The sequence below is a fragment of the Pantherophis guttatus genome, chromosome 16, assembly GCF_059756535.1.
Source record: "Pantherophis guttatus breed Tessera chromosome 16, ASM5975653v1, whole genome shotgun sequence".
In the NCBI taxonomy this organism is placed as follows: Eukaryota; Metazoa; Chordata; class Lepidosauria; order Squamata; family Colubridae; genus Pantherophis; species Pantherophis guttatus.
In genome coordinates this window covers 4,118,188-4,133,942 of record NC_142078.1, presented here as the reverse complement: position 1 = coordinate 4,133,942, position 15,755 = coordinate 4,118,188, and the positions used below count along the sequence as shown (strand labels likewise).

At 47.8% G+C, this 15,755-nt stretch overlaps 1 protein-coding gene across 13 annotated transcripts in view; it reads right to left on the bottom strand.

Moving 5' to 3' along the window:
- Positions 1 to 71: 71 nt before the first annotated feature.
- The window catches only part of SPTAN1 (spectrin alpha, non-erythrocytic 1), a 99,095-nt gene continuing 83,411 nt past the window's right edge, over positions 72 to 15,755 (bottom strand). For 8 of the 13 annotated variants that reach the window (XM_060685012.2, XM_087879873.1, XM_087879875.1 and 5 more), the window contains 8 exons: positions 15,084 to 15,101; positions 11,802 to 11,864; positions 8,187 to 8,241; positions 6,524 to 6,720; positions 4,707 to 4,760; positions 3,193 to 3,339; positions 2,889 to 3,036; positions 72 to 449 (listed from right to left, as the gene is read on the bottom strand). In XM_060685012.2, the coding sequence (XP_060540995.2) occupies positions 324 to 449; positions 2,889 to 3,036; positions 3,193 to 3,339; positions 4,707 to 4,760; positions 6,524 to 6,720; positions 8,187 to 8,241; positions 11,802 to 11,864; positions 15,084 to 15,101 (808 nt within the window). In that variant the 3' untranslated portion in view covers positions 72 to 323. The remainder of the gene's footprint in view (positions 450 to 2,888; positions 3,037 to 3,192; positions 3,340 to 4,706; positions 4,761 to 6,523; positions 6,721 to 8,186; positions 8,242 to 11,801; positions 11,865 to 15,083; positions 15,102 to 15,755) is intronic. The other 5 variants (XM_087879877.1, XM_060685014.2, XM_060685015.2 and 2 more) reach the window with 1 other exon arrangement.

Here is a 15,755-nt window from a genome sequence, read left to right as displayed (position 1 = left end):
GGGGGCTTCGCGTTTTGTCGATGGGGATTTCTCTCTTTTATGCTCCGGAAGGCGTGAAAGAAAACCCTCAATTTGGACTAGCAACTTTTATTGAAGCACACACTGTGACATATTTTTTTTGTTGTTGTTCGTTTGTTTCCTTCGACCTAAGGACGGAGGCGTTAAGCGAAGCGTTTTTATAAGGTTACATGGGGATCGGTTTTCGAGCACGAGAGGGGAGACATGCAAAGAGCGAAGGAGCCAAAGACACGCGAGCACATTCTCGGGATCGCCAGGGGTGGGGGTAGGGTGGTGCGGGGGGGGGGGGGGGCGAGCGCTGGCGATCAATTCACGAAGAGGGAGCGTGTGAATTCGACGTAGTCGTAGGCAGAGGGAAGTTCTCGGCCTTTGCTGTCCATGTAGGGCTTCATGTGCGAGATGCAGTAGTCCGCCTGTTCCCGGGACAGATTCTGGAAAGGCAAACGAGAGACAAAAGGCACCGTGAGGGTTGGGTCAGGAAGCCCAAAACGAGAGAGAAATATTTTGAAATGTTGAATTCAGACAACCAAATGCCTGCCTGCCTGCCTGCCTGGGTAGAAAACGTCAAACCTCTTCAGCAGGAGGAACTGTTGTGACCGAGGCTTACTGAGTCATTACAAGACACAATTAGTCCCAAACAAACCTATTTTATTGTAACAGCTGAGAATTACTTTCATTCCCAGCTGAGTCCCAATTAGTGGCAAAACAAGTCCTTCGGGATAATCACCAACCTTTGTTTTCTTTGGCACCCTGCCAAAGGGTTTACTTGGCAAAGCCCCATGAAGTTCAGAAGCAACAGATACCAACAAGAAACAAATGTAGCAACGTTGCTTTCCTACAAAGATCCCAAGAGCCGTTGCTGCTCTTTTAAGCCATCTGGGAGGGGCCAATCATCTCCTGGCCTTACTCCTGAGTTGTCCATTTTGCTTTAGCTACTCTTGCCTTCTGGCAGCTCTGCACGTGCGTGCACTAGGAACAGGCTCCTCCTGTTCCTCTGCCTCTTGGCTATCCGCCTCTGGAGGCTCCGGAGTCCACGCATCGCTCCCAGATGGACCTGGCCCCATCTCTGCCTCCGACAGAACCCTCGTCCGGACCTTCCCCTGACTCCAGGACTGGCCCCTGTTCCTCCCCCGCCTCCTCACTGTCCGACTCAGCTGCCAGCTCTGCAGGCTGCTGGCGGACCACAAGAGGAACATTAAGCAAGCACCGAAGAAATGATACTATCCTGGACGGTGACAATATCGGGAATGGTTTCATCCATTTAGTGACATGCTCCTACTACCTCATTCAGGTTTTTCTCTCAATCGTTTCTGGGGTGGGCCTCTTCAGCTTCTGTGTTAGAGAAGCTGTTGTGGCCCGCCAGCTGCAAGCGGAGCTGGCGGCAGACTCTGACGATGAGGAGGTTGGGGAGGAATTTGGGCCAGTTCTGGAGCCTGTGGAAGGCTCTGATGGATGCTCTGCATCGGACACAGAGATAGAGCCAGGGCCGTCCGGCATTTCCCAGCCACTGGCAGCTGCCTTTGGAGGCTGAGATAAGTAAAGAGGAAGAACAGCTGGGGCCTGTTCCAGACGCAGGTATGCACAGAGCAGTTAGGAGAGGTGAGCAACGGAGGACAAGGAGTCAACTTGGGAAGCAAAGCACACATGGACGCTGAATGGCCCCTCCCTGGCTGGGGAATAAATAGAAGGAAAGGGGAGTCGGTTGTCGTAGGAGACAAATGTTCGTATTTCTGAAGATTTTGCTCATTTTTCGGCTGGGATCGCAAGGAACTGATAAAGTCTGTTGCTGCCATTAACTCCTTGAAGGACTCTTGCCTGGACTTTTCGGTGGGTGAATGCAATTAATTCACAAGAGGTAAATAAAGAGGGGTTTTTCGTGACCAGGAGTCTGTTTCTTGCTTCTCCTAAGGCTGGGTCAGAACAGAAGCTACAAAATTATCTGCACTGACGTGGGGTTTCTAGCAAATTAAAGTTTCGTCGAAGGGGCCAGACAGCACATTATTTCCTGGAGCACCGCTATCATATTGCATAGTCGTCACACTGGTGCTGATAGTTTGGCCTTGCAACTCTGTCTAATGGTGGTCCTCGGCTTATGACCACAATTGAGGTAGTCCTCGGCTTATGACCACAATTGAGCCCAACGTTTTATCTTGTGGAGACATTTGTTAAACGAGTTTTGCCCCATTTTACAGCCTTCCTTGCCAACGTTGTTAGGTGAGAATCACTGCAGCTGATCAGGGGAAATCTGTCTTGCCCATCGAGTTGGTTTGTCAAAGGGTCGCAAAAGGGGATCACGTGAACCTGAGGACACAGCAACGGCCGTAAGTATGAACTAGTGGCCAAGCATCTGAATTTTGATGAGGGGGATATGCTTCAAAAGTCTTAACTGAAAAATGATCGTAAGTTATTTCAGCGTTGTAACTTTGAATGGTCACTAAGTGAATTGTTGTAAGTCAAGGAACCTGTAGTAGACGCTAAAAAGGTAAAGGTTCCCCTCGCACATGTGTTCTAGTTGTTCCTGACTCTAGGGGGCAGTGCTCCTCTCCGTTTCAAAGCTGAAGAGCCAGCGCTGTCCGAAGACGTCTCCGTGGTCATGTGGCCGGCATGACTCAACACCAAAGGCGCACGGAACGCTGTTCCCTTCCCACCAAAGGTGGTCCCTATTTTTCTACTTGCATTTTTTTTTTTACGTGCTTCCGAACTGCTAGGTTGGCAGAAGCTGGGACAAGTCATGGGAGCTCACTCCATTACGCGGCACTAGGGATTCGAACCACTGAACTGCCAACCTTTCAATCGACAAGCTCAGCGTCTTAGTCACTGCGTCTCCTTGTAGTAGATGCTAAATCCCCCCCAAAAAAAGCTTCCCTTACCTGGTAGAGTTCTTCCTTGGTCACGTAGGGCTTGCCCTCCGAGCTGAGGGCGCGGAAAGCACTCTCTATCTCCTCGCTGGACTTCACGTTCTCCGTCTCTCTGCTGATCATGAAGGCCATGTACTCCTGCAGAGAGACGTGTCCATCCCTGCCAGAAAGAGGGGGGGGAAAAACAACGTTGGAGGTGACCAGAGAAGGAATTCTGAGAGTTGAAGTCCACCCACCTTCAGGTTGCCATGGTTGAGAAATGCTACCGTAAAGCTTTGGAGTGAAAAACATACGGGGTTGTCCTGAAAGCTCTTACCGATTTGGATCCACGGTGTCGAGAATAGCTTCGAATTCTGGATCCGGTTCTCCTTCCTCCACCATGGGGAGATCATAACCCAGGGAGCGCAGGCAGGATTTAAATTCTTGGTGGTTCAGACGGCCAGATTTATCCTTGTCGAAGTGCCTAGGGTGAAGGAATTTATTTTACTTTTATTGGCTAAACTTTTTCAAGACAGGCTTTGAAAGAATCGCCAAATATTGCTGTCAGGTTCCAGGTATTTCTACGGTGACGCTGGCAGTTTTGGGGGAGGAAGTGGGGAGAGGAATGGAGTGATCTATATATGAAGTGTCCGTTTCCTGTTTCTGTTTCCTGCATTACTGTGCTAATCTCTATTATCAGTGATGGTGAACTTTTTCAAAGGTGGCACGGAAACGTCGTGCGCACACACAAACGCTTGTCGGGGCCGCGCTCCGGAAAAGTCGAATGTCCGGGTTCTAGAAGGCATGTGTGCCTTACTATCAGCAGGCCGACGTGCGTGCGCAGGCTGGTTTTCAGGACTGCCATGCGCACAATGGGATCACGCTCCGGAAAAGCCGAACTTCCGGGTTCTGGCACGTATGTGCACCCGACCATCAACTGGCTGGCATGCACGCAGACGCTGGTTTTCTGCACTGCCGTGCATGCCAAGGACAGCTGATTGTCACACACACATGTGAGTCAGAAACCTGAGAGACAAACAGGCAAGGCCGTGTGTGCCGAGCAACATGGCTTCACGTGCCACTTTGGGCACGCGTGCCATAGGTTGGCCATCCCGGCTCTATATGAAGTTTCTGTTTCCCTGCAATGAAGTAGTGTGGGAGGGGTTTGGTTAGCATTGCTTTTAAATAGCTGGTCTTAAGTGAGGAGCTTCAGTTCTTGCCTAGATCTCTTGTTATCACAAACCCTTTCAATAAAAAGCTCCTTTTGGAACCACTGCAGTTTCAAGAGTCCTGCTTTCTTGGGCAGATTGGAGAGGTAAGACCTTACAGTTGCTTTAATACTCAGAAAGATTTGCTGGGATTTGAACAGGCTGCTTCACACATATATAACCGGACTCCAGTCAGCTATGACCAGTGATGGGATGCTGCCAGTTTAACAACTGGTTTGGTGATTGCGTGCTTTGCATGCTTCACGCATAGTTTTACAAATACTAACCACTTGAGAGTAACACAGCTGAGGCGCGGCAATCTGCTCTGCCGCGCGAATCAGCTGAAAAGATATAGATCAGTAAAGCGCAGGGGCAGGTGCGCGAGCCCACCCGATTGTCAGAGCACACAGGTTCGCTCCCAGCTGATCATCGGAGTGCACCGGTTCGCTCCCAGCTGATTGTCGGAGCTACCGGTTTGCCCGAACCGGTAGAATCCCACTCCTGGCCATGACGCTAAGAGCCACTCCCTCTCCCCAACTTAAACATGGCTCAAATTTAAAAACAGGACAGAGGGGTTTTTTTTGGCACCCAGGAGGTGGTTTGCAGGCCAGGACGACCACCCAAAAACCACTGCAAAACTTACTTAAACATCATACTGAATTCCTTCAGAGCCTCTTCGGTGACACCGGTGGTGTTTCTGAAAAACAAGAGAAATGTGTTCACTCGGTGAGAGGTTGACACTAAAAAACGGCGCCGAAGGAGCGCCCGTTTGATCGATCGGAAAAGATCGATGGAGGAAATCTCGCTCCCCAAAATGGAGAGAGTTTCTGCCTCTTCGACTTTAAATCAGTTGTCCCAATACGGTGGTTTGAGAACCGTTTTTCCGTGGGGGTGAGGTGGAGGAAAATAAACCTGAGAGATGTTTTCCCGCCCCCTCTACCTCTTAAGGAGAAATATGCTTGCCAAGTTTACGGTCAACCTCCTGAGTGTCTCTGGAGATTCTCAGTTATCCAGATCATAGTTGTTCCAAATATGTTTTTTTTCCCAAGAGGCAACTAGATTTTCTGCTTTTTAGAATTGAATAGAATAGAATAGAACAGAACAGAACAGAACAGAACAATGGAATGGAATAGAAAATGGAATGGAATAGAAAATGGAATGGAATAGAATAGAATTCTTTATTGTGTGTGTGATTGGACACATAAGGACACACAAGGAATTTGTCTTGGTGCATATGCTCTCAGAGTACATAAAAGAAAAGATACATTCGTCAAGAATCATAAGGTACTTATTTTTCTTTGAAGGCATTTCACTTTTTATCCAAGAAGCTTCTTCAGTGAAACGTCTTCAAAGAAAAAAACCAGAAAGTCCAGTTGCCTCTTGGGAAAAAAAACACCTTTGAGTCAATCCACCTGGGGTTACAACATTTGAAGAACTGCCAGAAACTCCCCAAAGGGAGACTCCAGCTAAGTAATAAATGTTGTGGGCCGCAACATTTATCACTCGGAACGATAAGGAGGTTAGGGAAGAACTTGGGCCAGTTCTGGAGCCTGGGAAAGGCTCTGATGGATGCTCAGCTTCGGACGCAGAGATAGAGCCAGGGCCATCCGGCATTTCCCAGCCAGAGAGGCAGCTGCCTTTGGAGTCAGAGATGAGTGAGGAGGAGGAGGAACAGCTGGGGCCTGTTCCAGATGCACATATGCGCAGAGCAGATAGGAGAGGTGAACAACGGAGGACAAGGAGCTGACTCGGGAGGCAAAACAAATGTGGACGCTGACTGGCCCCTCCCTGGCTGGGGAATAAATAGGAGGAAAAGAGAGGGGTTTGGTTGTCGCAACTGTTTGCATTTTTGGAAAGTTTGCTCCTTGTGTGTTTCGTGCAACAAAGGCTGCCTTGCCAGAACTGAGATTTCTCTATTTCTCTGTTTGAACTGACTTAATTTCAGGCCTTGCATTTATCCTAATGAGCTGATAAAGGACTATTGTTTCAGTTAAACTCCTTGCAGGATTCTTGCCTGGACTTTCTGTTGGGGAAGGCAGTGAATTCCCCATGTGTAAATAAAGAGGGGGGCTTTTATTTGCGGGGTGTCTGTTTCTTCCCGCCCACCTCCCACACCAGTGATGGATTTCAAACATTTTTACTACCGGTTCTGTGGGTGGGGCTTGGTGGGCATGGCAGGGAAAGGATACTGTAAAATCTCCATTCCCACCCCACTCCAGGGGAAGGATACTGCAAAATCCACATTTCCTCCCAATCAGCTGGGACTCGGGAGGCAGAGAATAGATGGGGGCGGGGTCAGTCAGAATTTTTACTACCGGTTCTCCGAACTACTCAAAATTTCCGCTACCGGTTCTCCAGAACTGATCAGAACCTGCTGAAACCCACCTCTGTCCCACAGCCAACCTTTCTCTGCAAAGTTAATCCCACCACCATCATCCATTCTAGGGTGGGTGCCCCCACCTGGCCTGTATCTGCTGCTCCAGATTGTGCTGCATTCTCATGCCGAGCTGATCCAGTTGGTCCCATTGCTGGGCCAGCCCCACCGTGCTGTGCTCGGTGTACTTGTTATCCAAAATCAGAGCCTCTTCCATAGCCGCTCCGAGGTCTTCGATTTTCTTCAGCTGGCTTCTCATGGCTCGGATCTCCTGGTGTTTGCGCTGAAAGGGGAAAGAGGGAGAAGCGTGCATGAGCCTGCACAAACCCCCAAGGACCCCCCTCCCTCTCTCCACCCCCAAAATAGTGCAAAGACCTGGAAGGGACATCCTATCCTCTCTGATGGCTGCATAATTCCCGGCTATGAATTGTCAAAGAGTCATCTGAGCTGAACTGAACTGAAGCTTCCTATGGAGGTTATCCTCAACTTAATATTCGTTTATTGACTGTTAACAACAGCAACTTATGACCATTTTTCACCCTTATGACTGTTTGCAGCATCCCCGTAGCCAAGCGATCCAAAATTCAGAAGCTTGGCAATTGCTTCATACAGTAGTGGTCAAAATTGTGAAAACCTTTTGGGAAAAGTGCATTTTTGAGGTTTGATGGCTAATAACACTTTTTTTTTTTTTTTGAGTTTCAAGATAACCCTATTCCACTGGTGGAATGGCCTGGGAATAGCCCAGACCTTACCCAATGGAAAATCTATGAGCCTTGGTGGCGCAGCAGACTAAAGCACTATTAAGTAGCACCAGCTGCCAGCAATTACTGCAAGTTCAAATCCCACCAGGCTCAAGGTTGACTCAGCCTTCCATCCTTCCGAGGTAGGTAAAATGAGGACCCGGATTGTGGGGGCAATAAGCTGACTTTGTATAAAAAGAACACCGCTTAGGGGGGGCTTGAAAGCCCTACTAAGCAGGTATATACAAAAGTATGAAAGCTATTGCTTAATGCATTGTAAGCTGCCCTGAGTCTCCGGAGAAGGGCAGCATATAAATAGAACCAATAAAGAAACTTGTTAGTCAGAAGTGTCGCAGCAATAAAACCCAGTTAATAAAAGCCATCATTCAATCTTGGTTTCACAGTGTAACAGCTGCAGAACTAAAAGACTTGGTTCACTCCATGGGAAGATGTTGTAAGGCCGTAATTCATGCTGAAGGTTACCCAACGAAGGATTCACTGACATGGGGATCATTTTTGCATATCTCGTTTTTTCTACGTGTTTCACTTTTCTTCTTTATACTGCAACTGCTATTCTAATAACAAATCCTTCCTAAAAGTAATTGCATTACGTTCTTGATTCAATTATCTTTCCATTGATATATGATGTTATGGCACTACTCCCCAAAAAAGTGGTGTTATTAGCCAAGTTTTAAAAAATACACATTTCTCCGAAAGGTTTTCACAATTTTGGCCACTACTGTACTTATGACCAGAAGTCACGGGATCTTCCTTTTGTGACCTTCCGGCAAGCAAAGTCCATAGGGAAGCCAGATTCACTTAACAACCGGGTTACTAACATGTCAACACCAGTGAGTCGTTTAGCAACGGTGGTGGCAAAATCCACTTAACAAATGTCTCACTTAATGACAGAAACTTTGGGCTCTGCTGTGTCTGTGAGTCGAGGACTACCTGTATTTCAACCCCGATAGGATTCTTCCCCCGTGTTTTGTTCCACCAAAATACCCACCTTGGTTGCTTCCAGCTGAGACTCCAGAGTGCCCGATTCTTCCACCATGCAAGACCTGAAGGAAGAGTTGGCATGAGAGAGGGGCCTTCAGCCAGTTAAAGAAATGGGGCTCGGAATTAACCCACTAGCCTCTCTTAAGGACGGGGTCTGTTTAGTGAAATTAAGGCGCTGATACACTGAGAAGCAGCGGGGTAGAATGGCTGCAGGCACCGGCCTAGAGAATTGTGAATTCTAGTCTTGCTTAAGGCACGAAAACCAACGCCTAGCAGCTCTGGGTTGCTGACAAAATGATTTTTAAACATAAAGGTAACACATATGTGCTGGTCGTTCCTGACTCTAGGGGGCGGTGCTCATCTCTGTTTCAAAGCCGAAGAGCCAGCGCTGTCCGAAGACGTCTCCGTGGTCATGTGGCCGGCATGACTCAATGCCAAAGGTGCACGGAACGTTGCTACCTTCCCACCAAAGGTTGTCCCTATTTTTTCTACTTGCATTTTTTACGTGCTTTCGAACTGCTAGGTTGGCAGAAGCTGGGACAAGTCACGGGAGCTCACCCCGTTGTGCGGCGCTCGGGATTCGAACCGCTGAACTGCCGGCCTTTCGATCGACAAGCTCAGCGTCTTAGCCACTGAGCCACCGCGTCCCATAAAAAATGATTTATTTTATTTTAGAAACCGTTAAAAACAAGGAAACTACATGAAACAAAAGAAACACGGAGACGCACGCCCACCACTCTGTGGTGTTTTTTCAACAGGGAAAAAAAAAGTAAGATGCTTATACACCGAATTTTGGAATATTTATCAATGTAATCCAACCCACTTATTGCCCATCTGACTATTCAAGTGTCTCGGGAGTGGTTTACAAATCCAAAAACCGCAAAATCCAGTTAAAAGTCTTTTCATCTTGATATCAAAATATTCTCTTGGGGTACATAGTGAAGACCCCTAAGGAGAAGCGGCCACTGATTACACACACTAGATTTTTGTGTGTGTGTGTGTGTGTGTGTGTGTGTGTGTGTGTGTGTGTATCCAGGGGTGGGCTGCTGGGGGTTTCGGGAGAACCTCTAGCTAAGATTCTGTGCAGTTCAGAGAACCCCCAAATCCCACTCCTGGCTGGCTCCACCCACCCTGCCCCTCCCTTCCCAGGAGTCCCCACGCGGCCCATTTTGGATGCAGGTAAGTGCAGGGCACACACGGAGGCATGAAAAATGGGCCTCCCGGAAGTTCGGGAAGTTAGGGGCCTGGTGGCTCAGCAGACTAAAATCATTGTGATTAACACCAGCTGTCTGCAATTACTGTAAGTTCGAATCTCGCCAAGGCTCAAGGTTGACTCAGCCTTCCATCCTTTCTAAGGTAGGTAAATTGAGGACCCAGTTTGTGGGGGCAATAAGATGACTTTGTATAAAATATACAAAAGTATGAAGGCATTGTAAGCCGCCCTGAGTCTCCGGAAAAGGGTGGCATATAAATCAAATTAAAATTAAAATAATTAAAAAATTAAAATAAAAAAAAGGCCGGAAACGGCCCCTTTTCCAGCCTCTAGAGGGCCTCCGGAGCCTGGGGAGGCCGTTTTCGCCCTCCCAGAGGCTCGAGGAAAGCCACCAGAGCCCAGGGAGGGCAAAAACAGCCCCTCCCTGCTGTGGTGCAGGAGGGCGATTAGGCCACGCCCACCCAGCAACCGGGAAGAGAACCCCTTCCTCAAATTTATAAAGCCCACCCGCATGTGTATCCATGCAGATAAAATGCACCACACAATCTAGAAACCCCGATCTTGCAACCAGAGTGACACAACCCCTTCCTCTTTTATTAATTGCTTCTGAAGAATTCCTCTCTACATGAATAAAAAAAATTGGTTTTGGAACAGGCGATCTTGTAAAGATGGGGTGGGTGGGGGAAATCCTTTCCAGAACCAAAATCTGAATCTGAATTTTTGGGCAGAGGGAGGGGGTTGGATTACAAGGCCTTCCAAGGTCCCTTCCAGTCCTAGGACTCTATGGTTAATTTCAAGCCCCATTTCGCCAACCTAAGTTAAGGGTAGCAAAAATAAAAAATAGGAAAATAACATTCATGCAAATTCTAAAGCGCCGGATTTCTTGACAATCTGGAGGGGAGCGGGGGGGGGGGGTCCGTAGCCATCCCCTGGAGCCTGGCAGACACACACACACACACACACACACAAAAGCCGCAAGTAAATTGCTTGAGATGAGTGGGGAGGCTTGTCAATGAGAGGCACAAGACTTGAGCGAGGCTTTGCACACACAGCGTGGCAGGGATGGGAAACTTTTGCACAAACGACTGGCTCGGTTTGCACACTCCCTGCTTGGTAGGGCAGCTTCTTTTCCAGCAAAGAAAAAGCAAAAATGCCTTGGCGTCCGAGGTGCAGCTGGTCAGGGCTCTTTTTAAAGTGACCCAAAATGATCCCATTTTAAGCGTTGCTCTACGGCAATTTAAGGATTTTTCATCCCCGGGGTTCTTTTTGATCCAGAATGATCCATCTTTTGTGTTAAAAGGTAAAGGTTCCCCTCGCACATACGTGCTACTCGTTCCTGACTCTAGGGGGCAGTGCTCATCTCCGTTTCAAAGCCGAAGAGCCAGCGCTGTCCGAAGACGTCTCCGTGGCCACGTGGCCAGCATGACTCAACGCCAAAGGCGCATGGAACGCTGTTCCCTTCCCCCCAAAGGTGGTCCCTATTTTTCTACTCGCATTTTTTACGTGCTTTCGAACTGCTAGGTTGGCAGAGGCTGGGACAAGTCACGGGAGCTCACCCCATTACGCGGCACTCGAACCACTGAACTGCCGACCTTCCGATCGACAAGCTCAGCGTCTTAGCCACTGAGTCCCTATCTTTTGTGTTACTTTACTACAATTTCAGGATTTTTTCTCCCCCCCCCCCCCAAAACAAACATCTGAACTGGGTTTTAAACTTTGGAAACGGACAAGAGCGAAAATGAGCAAGATGGACAGAGTCCCAAGGGCAGCGAGTTTTGGTTCACTTTGAAGTCAAGAGCCCCGTCCTGAAACATTCGCGGTGAAAAAAAACCCACAACGGACAACTCGGTGCACACAAAAACAACACATCTCGGCTACTGTGTGGGCAAGCTTCACTTTCTCGGTGCCCCTGTGAAGTGGAGGGGATCTGGCTGGGGAAATCAGCTGGCAGGCTCACCCCACCCACCCACCCCCAACCGTACCTGCCCTTCTGCAACCTGGGGGGGGCCAGACTTTTCATTTTGCATGGATTATAAAGTTCCTGGGTGCTTGATTTTTAACAGGTGAGTCTCGCTAGCCAAGGGGGGTTAAGCGTCATCGTCAGCCGTGGCAGGTAAGTGATCACAAAGCAGTTACGTGGCCTGTTTCAAGGGAGGGGGTGCTTAAGGGGTGGGGGGAGCCCCCCTCCCACAATCCACCCGCCCTTTCTTCCCGCCAAGAGCATCTCACAGTAGTGATCGGTTAGTTCGGGAAAAAAACAAAAAACAAAAGGAAAAGAAAAAGGTAAGCCGAGCTTTGGGAAATTAGGAGTGTGCAGTTAAAAAAAAAGAAAAGAAAAGAGAAAGAAAACGAAAGGAAAACAAAAAATCAAAACAAAACACAGCGAGGTAAGAAAAAAAGGAGAAAAACCTTCCAGACAGATCATCCCCAACTTCATACTGATAGACGCGAACGACACGACGGTAGGCTATGCTATTCAAAGGAAAGAAACCGTGTGAAATTCCAAAACAGGAGAAGGGAGAACATGGAGCACACGCAAACACACAAGGGAACAAGTGGCTTACAACTCTTGTCCAAGATCAACACTCAAGTGGGGTTTTTTTTTTAGACGTAATCTATTTCGACTTCTCCCATCAGGACGTCGCTATAGAGCATTGCACGCCAAAACAACCAGACATATAATTTTCCCCTCCCCCTGCCATCGCTCTGGTGAACACACTTAATTCTCACAGCACTTGTGTCTCATGTCTCATCTTTCCTACTATCTTCTCCTATTGGTTTATGATTGATCAATGGTTGTTTCTAACTTATGATTAATGATTGTAACTATGATTTATGATCCATGACCTCTCATTTTGTTCTTTGCATGTACACTGAGAGCTTCTATTCCCATTCCTCCATTTTGAATTCTATTCTATTCCATTCCATTCCTATCCTATTCCATATTTTCTATTCCATTTTGAATTCAATTCCATTCTGAATTTTATTCCATTTTAAATTCTATTCTATTCTATTCCATTCCTATCCTATTCCATATTTTCTATTCTATTTTACATTGAATTTTACATTGTATTCTATTCTATTCTATTCCATTTTGAATTCTGTTCCATTCTGAATTTTATTCCATTTTGAATTCTATTCCATTCTGAATTCTATTCTATTCTATTCCTATCCTATTACATATTTTCTGTTCTATTTTACATTGCATTTTACATTCTCTTCTCTTCTCTTCTATTTTATTCTCTTCTATTTTATTCCATTCCACTCCGTTCTGAATTCTATTCTATTCTATTCCATTCCTATCCTATTCCATATTTTCTATTCTATTTTACATTGAATTTTACATTCCATTCCATTCCATTCCATTTTGAATTCTATTCCATTCTACTCTTTCCTATCCTATCCATCTTATCTTACCCTATTCTTTTTTTAAAAAAAAAATACAGGCAATAACCACCTGTCAGCTTGAAGGAGTCTCTCTTCATGCGCCCACAGACTCAGTCTAAGCTGGTAGAGGGGTCTTTGTCAGCCGTTTCCTACTAATCTATGGGGCTGCGGGGTCTGGTTTCCACTCAGAAACGGACGTGGCTGTTTTCATGAGCCACATGCAAGAGATGTGGCTGTTTGTGCTGCCAAGCATCCCTGAATTCTGCCTCCTTGCCTGGTTGCTGGTAGCTGCTGCTTTGAACCCGGACAGGCTAAAGGCTTATCTGCATGCATGTAGAAGACACCCCTAAGTTTTACTTTTGTCCCTGAGCCAATTAAGATGCAAGGGGCAGCCATAACTTCTTTCTTTCGTGGGTTGTGCGAGGGAGAGAAAGAGAAAGAGAAAAAAGGAGGGGGGGGGGAGAGAAGAGAAAACAAGGAACACAACAAGAAAGGTATATAATAACCAAGTCACAATTTGGCCGTTTTGGTGGTCGAGTCTCTGCTCTTCTACTCTCCCCGTCTGTTTCCTCCAGTTCTGTAATCCGAATTCTGGTTTGGAGGCAAATCGTGGTTTGTACTGCTAAGAGAAGCAGCTCAACACAATCGGCGCCAGAGGCCAAACCTTTGGGGCATCAGAAGCAGGTCTCAGACCACAAAATGCAAAACAGAGGAGAACGGTGTGTGTGTGTGTGACTTTTCCATGACCTCACTGGGGAGGGAAGACCAACTCCTTAACATCAGAAGAAGCCCAAGGAGCTACAGCAGGGGTGTCGAACTCAAGGCTCGGGGGCCGGATGCGGCCTGCAGGGTGCTTAGATCTGGCCCGCGAGGACCATCATGGAAATAGCGAAGGACCGGCCCACAGTGCCTCTGCAAGCAAAAATAGAGCTTGCAAGGGCCATGCGTGGCTCCCTGAGCTCTGTTTTTGCTGGCAGAGGGTTGCAGGAGGCCGTCGCAGCTGAAAACGGAGCTTGGGAGCCCGTTTTCGCTGGCAAAGTGCTCGGGCCGCCTGCCCACCAGACACAAGTGACATCATGCTGGCCACGCCCACCCCAGATCCCTGAGGTCAAACACAACCCTGACGCGGCCTTCAATGAAATCGAGTTTGACACCCCTGAGCTACAGCGTCTCTCTTTCCATGGTGGCAGAAAAGGGAATAAATCACTTAAAAGAGTCAAACCCACCACCCCGTAGCAGATGGACAAGCGAACTGGTCGGGACAACGGAGAGACAGAAAATGAACCCTGAAATCAGGTGAGGATGGGTTCCTCCTCAAGGTGTCTGGTTTGGGGTGTACCAGCAGAGTCCAGACGAGGCGTCAAGTGTCCCCTGGGGAGATGGATGTGTTGTGGTCCGTCAGCAGCCTGCAGAGCTGGCAGCAGAGTCGGACAGTGAGGAGGTTTTGGGGAGGAACATGGGCCAGTCCTGGAGTCTGGGGAAGGCCTGGACGAGGGCTCTGCGTCAGAGGCAGAGAGGGGGCCAAGGCTTGTATGCCAGCTATCAGCTGCCTTTGGAGTCAGACATCAGTGAGGCAGAGGAACAGGGGGAGCCTGCTCCCAGTGCGTGCATGCGCAGAGTTGCCAGAAGGCAAGAACAGTTAAAACAAAAGGGACAACTCAGGAGTAAGGCCAGGAGATGATTGGCCCCTCCAATAAGACATAAAAGAAGAGCAAAGGCACGTGGGCCTTTGCAGGAAGCAACGTTATTCATTCTGTGCAGTTTAAAGTCTGAAGCTCTGTTTGATTCTGGTCTCTGTGTGGCTTTGCCAATTAGGTCTTTATCAGCCTTCTCCCGAAGGACTCTTTGGGGACTCATCTGTGAATGAATAGAATTCACAGTTGTTGCAATAAAAGAGGTTTTTGGGACTACTCGTGGGTTTTACTGACTCAGGAAGCCTAGGTCAGAACAGGATGTCCTCAGTTTATCGAGAGGCATAAAATGGAGGAAGGAGGCTTAGGCTGACATGTTGGAGCTGAGGGTAGTAGGTCAACAAGGAACGGACAGAAAACACCACGATGCCAGTACAGTGGTCGAGAAAAGCTGGTCTGTGTGAATATGTCGAGAGGGGAATGGGACAGGACGATCTCTGTTTCTCAGGGCCTGTGAACTAACCCCAAATGTCGGATAAGGGCCTCCCTGCAGAGTCCAGACATCAACGCCCAAACCAGGTGGAACTCTGCTAACACAGTTGCCTCCAGCACAGCAATGGCATGAAGAAGCGAGAGCAGTTGGGAGGGGGAAAGGGGGGGGATTTATACTAACCCATCGAGCAGGTAGGTTCTGTGGAGCGTGAACATTCGATCGTGGCGCCACGGGAGAAAAACGAGGAACGGGACAGCCAGGAGGAAGACAACAAAAAGAAGGCATGTCAGTTAAGAGTAGGCACAGTTGATAATTCAGCATCAAATCAAGTTTGTTACCGTCAAAGACCAGAGATTAGAACAAATAAAATCATTGAGGGAATAGCCAGTTAAAAATTATAGAATAAAGTTAATAAATAACAGATAAAAATCTGTATTAAAATCACAATTTTAAGGTTTTGGTTACCACCTTTAGAGCGCTCCATGGCTTAGGACATGGTTACCTACGGGACCGCCTACTACCACCAATAGCCTCCCACCGGCCAGTACGCTCTCATAGAGAGGGACTCCTCCGGGTGCCGTCAGCCAAATAATGTCGACTGGCGGCCCCTAGGGGGAGAGCCTTCTCTGTGGGGGCACCTACTGTCTGGAATGAGCTCTCCCCGGAGATACGGAGGATCCCGGATCTGTGCACCTTCCGCCGCGCTGTGAAGACCTTTTTATTCCACCAGGCGGGCTTGGCTTAATCTTTTCCCTCTTTTTAATATGTAAATTTTAATCTGCTTTTAAATTATTGGGGTGTTTTAATTTGTCTGGGCCAAAATCGTTTAATTCGATTTTATCTGGTTTTTAA